The sequence below is a fragment of the Monopterus albus genome, unplaced genomic scaffold (assembly GCF_001952655.1).
Source record: "Monopterus albus unplaced genomic scaffold, M_albus_1.0 scaffold424.1, whole genome shotgun sequence".
NCBI lineage: Eukaryota > Metazoa > Chordata > Actinopteri > Synbranchiformes > Synbranchidae > Monopterus > Monopterus albus.
The window spans coordinates 117,403-126,382 of NW_018128304.1; the positions used below are offsets into that span (position 1 = coordinate 117,403).

An 8,980-nucleotide genomic window follows, 5' to 3' on the forward strand; every position below is an offset into this window, starting at 1 on the left:
GCAAGCTTCTCATGGCTGACCAGGATGGCCCACTGGACCTCACTGTCAAGAAGAACCAGGTCGACCCAGAACCCAGCCAGCAGGGTAAGAGCAGCAAAAGACAGACATGTTTTCTCACCTAAAGCACCACCACAACTCTCACCCAACCTTTATTTTACACTTAAGCTAAAAATGAAATTTTGACACAAAACAGTTTTAACTAAATCAGTAAACTCGTGGTACTGGGTTTTTGTCCCCACAATATGACTGTAAACAGAGGTCGCTGTCATTAATACAGCTATACACAAACACACATTAATCAGCACATAACAAAACTGTGCACACCCCTGGTCAATATCCAGCAATTGCAAGTCATGTTATTTTAATGTACGTTTATTTTGTTCTTAAAGAACACATATGATAGAAAACAACAAAATGAGTTTTGAAATAGATCAGGGTGATGGTGAGGGTCTTCCTCCAAAGCTAATCATGAACCCTAAGAGAACTTGCATTATTCATTAGGTCCTATTACGACTGGCTGGCAGTGAACGTGAGTCATCACCTCCAGCCAATCAGAATCGGAGCTCACGATGATGTACATTATGTTAATAATGTGTGGCTCCTCCTGCCTCCTTTAGCCACTGCTGCAATGTTTCATCTTAGCCTCAGTAGCTGCTGAAGCTCTGTTCTGTCTCGTCTTTTCATCTTTCTGAAGTGTCACAATCTGTTTTGTTTTTTTTTTATGACCATGTTCAGGCCATTAACCGTCATTTGAACTCACAGGTGCACTCATTTTTGTTGCATTCTGAGGTCCCTATTTTTAATCATCTTATCACCAACATCTTACATTGTTGATTGCCTGCTCCAAGTCTGCAGGACTTTTTTTCCCCCACTGGTGCCTTTGAGCAGATGTATGCTGATGGTGATTTACCTGCATATTTGTTTTCTTAAGTCATGTTCTTATCTCTGACTGCAAACATTTGTAGATAGTTATATATGATATAATAAAGCTCAGATAATCATTTTTTACAAAATGTTTAATCACCTTGCACACAACACAGAGACTCTCATTCAACAGACAAATCTGGCTCACGAAGAGATCCCTGAAAAGCTCTGAAATGTAGATCAGGGCTCATGCTCTGGTTAATCAAACTAAACCAGCAGGTGGTCGGCCTTTCAATCAAAGAACATGCTGCAGGGCTGAAGCACCAGCTTGCTATATCAGCTGTCACACCAGTCACCAGCTTTTGGAATCTGCACACAGTAAGCCTCCTTCATTTTTGGCAAAAAAAAAAAAGATTTAGGCCTTTACCACCTCATGCTCATGTTGTCTCTCTCACGCAGGAACACAAAACACCTTCTAGACAAACTTTGACTGATTATCGTCAAAGCTGTATCATAACACACATTCATTTCAATTACACAGTAATTTTTGGGTAAAAATGACACTTTCAGTCCATCCATCCATTCTCTATACTGCATATCCTGAACAGGGTCGTGGGGGGCTGGAGCCAATCCCAGCTGACATTGGCTGAGAGGCGGGGCTAACACAGGGCTGACACAGACAACCACAAACCCACACTCACTCCTACAGTTGCAGCAATAAACAGACCTGTACACCTTTACTGATTTATTTATTTTATTATTGCCTCTTTTAGCTCAGTCATGATGTTACATTGCATTTAGTATGGTGAGCAGGCAGCAGCTTCATTGAACACACTCTGATAAACCCACTGTATGCTACCTGCCGCCAGCAAATAGCGGATAAAGTTAAGAGACTTGTGAACATCAGAATCTGAATCAGCTTTACTGGTGAAGTATGTTTAAACACACAAGGAATTTGATTCTGGTACAGAGGCCCCCCATTTGGGCCATAGATTTTCCATTGGGGTGATGTCACAAAATTTTTTTCTTTTTTAAGGTTCTGGGACTAAAATTTGTAATACAGAGTGATAATTGATTGGATTTGCAGTACAAAATGTCCTGTCAACAGTTTTACAGCTGTCTTTTTTTATTCATGGAGAAAATGCTTTTTGGGCCATGGGAAGTTTTCATTGTAGTACCGTTAGGTGACCACTGGGAAAGCTTGACTTACGCACAACTATCTCGAGGTTACACAATTTTGCTGTCTTCTGACCAAAATCCAGAGTTTCAAGCGCTGCAGCTGTGTTGGGCTGTGAGCTCTTTGCCATGATTACTGCACATAACGTCGCGTGTGACTCCTGTCCGCCATGCAGTGCATTCAGCGCAGCAGCCCGGGCCCACGCGAGAACTTGCAGCCTCAGCTGCTTTTTTTTTTTCCTTTTTACTATTTGATTATATGATCAAATTTGGAATATTTGTTAACAGCCCTAGTTAATACTAATTCTATTTTCAGATTCAGGTCCCGCAACCCTGTAAGATATTGCCACTCGTTTTTGACAACACGGACACCTTGTCTGTTTAGCCAGATTGTTTAGTTCCCACTTGTCCTCAAAAACCTGGGATCGTATACCGCCCTCTGGTCATGAGCAGTCGATGAACAGTCCAAATTACTGTGAGGGTTTAACTTTAATAAGCTGATAATTTTCTGTTTTAACATATTTTCACGGAAAAATAATCAGTTTAAAGTCATTTTTATCTGACTTTGTCCCCAGACATGATGATACAACATCTCTCCTCCAAATGTGTGGTGACCTGATTTGCCTGGCAAACATATTCATGAATAAACTGAGATTTCACACACAGCATGTTGCCATATGTACCAGACTTCTTTGCTAAAGTGACACAGTGAGTCCACCTGTTCTTAAGCTGAATATCTCAAGTCTTATTTCTGTCATCTAACCACAGAAACACAGAAGTGATTTTCATGCAGACACGCACACAGTAGCTGAATGATACTGACTGATTTCATTAATAAACAGTACAAACAGGTTGACAGTAGTGATCTTTCATTGAGAAGGTAAATTTTACAAATGTTGTACTGTAAACCCAGAGGCACTGTCTGTCTGTGAATTGGTGTAACATAGATTGTCAACTGGTTCATACATTATATAACACACCAGAGACGGGCATACGTAAAGTTGGATAAATAGACTTCTGACTTGACTCATAACTCATATTTACCTGACTCCAGAGTTTACTTGGACTTGTGGATAAAATGTGAATGTAACACAAACATAAATACATGTGAACACTGAATATTTTTGTAGGAGAAAAGTTCTGGTCTTTACGACCCTCTGTAGGGCTGCCCCCTAATAGTCAGAGTCATAAGTCGCGAGACCCGTCAGTCGACTGAGGCTCTTCTAGTTGATTTTTTTTTTTAGTATTTATTTTTTGACAGCCAGTGTGCATTACAATAGAAAGCAGCCCCAGCTGGTGGTTTGTCATCATCTTGGTGTGCAAAGCAGCGATTTGCTTTGTACATCCCCCTATGGATGGGGGGGATACCTACTTCAACAGTGACCGTGTCTGATACACACATGGATGTACATTAGGTCGGATCTATTTAGCAAACTGCAAAATGAAGAGAAAAGAACAACAAAGCCCTCTAGGACAAGCCACATAAAGGTGTGACTTGTACTGTATTATAAATGCTTTCAAACATTGTGGTCTACTTTTACAAGTGAAAGGACTGTTGCGACAATGTGGCTAGTTTTGCCTAACGTTATGCGAGTCCGGTTTGTTTACCCATCTCCATTAAAGTGCAGTGCACAGCAGTTTACTGACTGTTTCTGCAACATGCATCCGCCCAAACGGGATTAGGAAGCTAACAAGCATTTCAGTGAGGAATTATAAATAATAGCATTCGCAGCACAAGCTAGCACACATCAAACGCACAGTAACAACGTGAGCTGTGGTTAATTGACGGGAGAAGCTTCAACTTGTTAGCGAACTTGGTTACAACCATGTTTCAGAAGAAACAACTGCCTGTAAGGGCATTGTTTCAACAGAAATAAAAGTGTGCTGCCTGTCTCTGGTACTTGATTTTAGTACTACCTCCTGAGGGGGTGCTGAAATTTAGCTCCCAGAATGCACCTCCAAAGCGAGTGCACCGTGGTCTAGACCACACTTTGTGATGTATCCTGAGATGCCTTTTGTTGTGATTTGGTGCTGTAAAAATACAACTGAATTGAAGAGTGGAAACAAACACAGAACCCATGACAAGCGTTACTTGGCTCGACACATTTCGCTAGGTTCCGATAATGGGAAAAACCCCTTAAGAGGAAAGGAGCCTGTAGGAGAGGTAAACGTGCTAAATCAAATTACTAGCTGGAAGCCATGGTGGTGACGTTGAAGTCATGGGACCCTGGTGTCGTTTGTTTATAGCCCAACAATAGCTTTTTACATCTGCTGGTCATATTTGGGCTTCAAAAATCATAAAGTGATGTTCACTTGTGAGGATTATCTTGCTGAATAAAACTGTGTCATAAATTGTTGTTTGTCACAGAGCTTATTTCCTACAGTAATCTCAAAGCCCATTGAAAAATCCTGTTGGCTTTTTGTTGAAGAAACCAGAGTGATGCTAACTTCTGGGTTGGTCTACAAAAATCACGTCATCCCTACTGAACTCTATATTGCCAAATGAGAGAACTCAATCCTCTGAAATGCAGTGTACCACATACTGCTTAATAAGCATACAAAAGGATATAACCTTCAGCTTGCAACACTAATTCATAGAAGTATTTACACGTGACTAGCAATGTCTTTTACCGTTTTCTGATTGTTTAAAGCCATGTTTAATCTCTTTTTCTGTGTGTTTCTCTACAGATGGCGTCCTAGACCTCTCCACCAAGAAGAACCACAGTGCAGGCAGCCTCAAAACCTACTCTGCCATCTCCCCTGCGCCTGGGGTCAAAGGGTAAGTCAACAGGATTAGTCACGTGCCTAGAACACTGAAGAGATTACAGCGGTGACCGCTGGTGTGGTTCTCCACTTCCCAGAAAGCACTTGTCAGTCTGCCACTAAATGCTGTGTGGAGATTTGGCCTGAGGTGATCATGTCATGCTCAGATTCAGATTGGTATCCAGTGGCCAAACCACAGACAGGCTTCTCATCTTTAGGCAACAAACACAGATTTCAGATTATACACAACACTGCAGGCAGCTGTAGTTGCGTGCCATCTGAAAGTATCAGACCCCTTTTTGCACTTTTCAACTTGTAGATGTAATGTTAAAAGTATAAAACTGCAGGTTTTGCTCATTAATCTACACTCAACAACAAGATTTATTAAAAACAAATCAAAAATTGACATCTATTTAGTAGTATTTAAGGCTTACCTGGGTTATTTGAAGAGGCTCCTTTGGCAGCAGTTGCAGCTTTGAGTCTTCTTGGGTGAGTCTCTACAAGCTCAGCACACCTGGATTTGTGCAGTTGATCTTCTTCAGATCCTTTCAAGCTCTGTCACATTGGATGGGAAGCTTGTGTAAACTTCCATCTTCAGGTCTCTCCACAGATGTTCTCTGGGGTTTAAGTCAGGGCTTTGGCTGGGCCACTGAAAGACAGTCGTGTCCTGAAGCCTTAGCTGTAGCTGTGATAAGATGGCCTTGTTTGTCAGGCATTACTTAATCCTAAATGTGACCAGTAACCGGTGGATCAGGAACAGCTACTGAAATGTCTCAATCACTATACTGTATTTATCAAATATATAGATTCTTATAGCTTAACAAATCGATAGCTCTCATTTAGGATGAGTAAAATTTAAGGCCGTAAAGTAGCCCTGTCACTCTGAAATCTCTCTCCTGGTTAATGCAGATTTGTTAACATTTTCATTACAAGTCAACAGATTTTGTTGTGACTTGGCTATTTTCACTCTTTGTAGCTACAACATAACTGTATGTGGCTGACATCACTACATACAATGAAGCTGTGTGGTGCTTTCAAGTAGGGAATGCTGACATCAAAATTATAGGATGAAAAATACTAAAAACTGGAAATAAAATTATTAAAGCATTAAAAATCTCTGAATTCTAACATTCTCATAGCACATGAATGCATCACTGCACCAACAGCAAACAATAAACTTTACCACAACCACAGAACAGTTTGTAAAAGACTTCAGTCGAATGTGGTAAATGTGAAAAAGCCTGCAAGGCACCAGTTAAGAGCCTTGAACTTTTTCATAAAAGATGCATGAAGTAAAACTGAGCAAACCATTGAATCCAAAGTTGTGTAGCAGGATCTCCTGGAGCAAGTTAAACCGCCAAAATGGCAGACAGTGCATTTACTGTATAAGCGTTCTGTTCGCCTCAACTGAGGAAAATAAAATAAACAAACAAACAAACAGATCTGTGGTTTGTACATTTAGTAGTGCCTGTGTATCCAGGACCTGATTTGGCTCCACTGTTGTCCAGAAACTAACAGGGTTTAAATCATGTCTGTCTTCTCCTTTGTCTCCCTGCTGTATTTCCCCACTTTGTTGTTCATGTTCTATTGTGTATACAGTATTTTTATCCTTCCAGTAATGTGTTTTTTGCATAGTGTACATGAAGTTTGAGATGTCACAGAAATGCTAGAAACAGCCTGTTGGTAGTTAGTGTGTTGACTTAAAGGAGACTGACACTGTGGGAACAACAAAGTAAAGACCTGCGAGTCTTGAAACGGCCATGCTCTCACTCAGTTTCTCTATATTTTGGCAGCACATGCTGTGGTCCCCCATGGCGGTCCTTGAGCGAGTCCTGCCAACGCCTCCCACCTTTCATGTCTTACTTATTGGTGTTGCTCACATGATCGATACCCATCAATCCCGTGGCTGCTTTTCTCTTTCTGTCTTTGTGACCAGTCTGATCATTTATTGATGCCTGTGTACTCTGCCTCGAGGTTGTGCTTATGGAATTAGTAGTCGTCATACTGGGTTTTGGCAGCAATCATGGCTGCCATGTTTTTGATCTGTGGGTAAAAGATGAATCGGGGGAGTTTTGCAGTGCAGCAGCGGAAAGTGTGGTTGTAGAAATCCTACACCCAGCAGAGAATACACCTCCAACCACTTTCTGAACTGAGATGTGAAAAGTATTGCATTGTCATTATAGTTATCAAGAGTCCAATAAAACCACAGTGAGTGGTTCTTCCTGGTTAAAGTTCATGTTGACCTGGTATCTAACTGTGGGCTTTAAATAATGTATTTTTGGTTTGACACTTTGTGTTTTTTATTGTTTTGGCTTGTTTTAAAGAGCTGTTCCATCTCCCTGGTTTAAGTTGCTGTGATGTATTTGTGCACAGCCTCGTCTCTAATTGGTAAACAAGGGAAGTGGTGCACACACAGCACCACATAGCACTGTTTCAGGGAGGGGTGTGTGCCTTTGGCTGTTCAGTTCAAATGTGAACTTTCTTTCTCCAGTATCACTGACTCTTCCTTTAACTGAATACAAACAGCAAACATTCAGTGTCAGAGTTTAAGAATTAGCATTAACTTGTCCCACTTGCAGTCTGTTGACTAGCAGCTACACATTGACCTCGGCAATGTGCTATAATCTAACGTTAGCTTAGCAATTCTCACTAGCTTGCTAATAACATATTTAGAAGAGCTGGGTCTCTGCATTTGACAGCATTGTGTTAAAAACGGACAGAAGAAGCTGTTCACAGACGATCTGTGAGAGAGCGAGGCAAGGAGAGGCTGAGCCAATCGGCACACTGTGTGCACCTCTATGCTGAAATAATATTCTACCCATTTGTAATAGAAAAAAGAAAATCACCATGTGATGGTCACTGATACTGTGGTGGGCCACCACAAATAAATCAATGTATGAGAAACACTGAGCTTTATTCATCTGCCATGGGGCAATTCAAGAAACTAAAAAAAGCAATAATCACAAAGAAGGCAGAAGAAATGCACGCCACGGGTCATGTTAACACAAGCCCGGTCTTCTGGCTTGTCTACAAGCTACTGGATAAATGGCTGCTTTAAAAGAAAAAACTTAACATATACCACACATTACTACTGTCCTAAAATCTGCAATTTCTGTCGGTTGGTTAGTTGATTTGTTAACAGATTTTTTTTTTTTACAATGTTATTTCATTTTTTATTATTATTTTGAAGATTGAAGATACTACTTATTATGCAAAGAGATAATCTGGCCTTGAATGATTTGCCCCTTGCATGGGAGCTCGGTCTAAGTGCTGTTGGAGTTTAGATATTACTAAAGTTGAATTCTTTGTACAGTGAATTTAGGTGTTAGTGGTCATAAGTTCATTTCGGAAGCAAAAAACAATAGATATGTAAGACGAGTTACCATAATGATAGAATCTCATGTGTCCTTACATTCAACGAGATTTAATTATGAGATCAAGGATTAAAACATACTAGCATTAATGTGCTACCTCAATGTGAGCGCAATTACAGTCACTACAAATGACTAATTAATGTTTAAAAATGAAGGGCAGGAGAAAGCAACTTGTTTGCAACCATTTCATTAAATAGCAACCCTACTAATGTTCTGTTTTTATAAAACAAAGAAGTATACAATATTTCTGATATTGCCACAGCAGATCTGTGTGATTATTTATTTACTGGATAAATGGTGTAATATCAGTTCCAAATGCTGTATTTTCTTATTTACCTAAAGTATACAAATAGATTTATTTGCATATATCCACTACAAAGATTCATTCCAACACTGTGAAAATGAAAGCATTTTGATAAAATGAAGAAAAATTTGTGTTTACTGCTCAGAACATTGGAAATTACATTTTAGAATCAGAATCAGCTTTATTGGCCAGGTGTGACGGACACACGACGAGTTTGACTCAGGTACATCGGTTCGCAATGTGCAAAATAGCAGTATTAACAGCAACATTGATAGCAACAAACAGTGCAAACAATGCAGAATAAGCAGTATAAACAGACAGTAAACAATGCAGACAACAAGCGAATGTTCATTGAAATGAGATAAATAGGGATAAAAACAAAGTATTTAAAACTAGAGACCTGTACAAGTCTCTATAATCTGTAGGAGGTATATTTACAGGTATTGCACTGAGGGTTATTGTCCAATCATACTGTCGTGGGTTAAGTGTTCATCAGAGC

At 40.0% G+C, this 8,980-nt stretch overlaps 1 protein-coding gene across 1 annotated transcript in view; it reads left to right on the forward strand.

The window, feature by feature from the left end:
• lcor (ligand dependent nuclear receptor corepressor) overlaps window positions 1-8,980 on the forward strand; it is a 66,877-nt gene that overhangs the window by 53,475 nt on the left and 4,422 nt on the right. The window contains exons 6-7 of the mRNA XM_020586825.1: window positions 1-84; window positions 4,729-4,819. The exon at window positions 1-84 is cut by the window's left edge and continues 5 nt beyond it. Coding sequence (XP_020442481.1) covers window positions 1-84; window positions 4,729-4,819 — 175 coding nt within the window. The remainder of the gene's footprint in view (window positions 85-4,728; window positions 4,820-8,980) is intronic.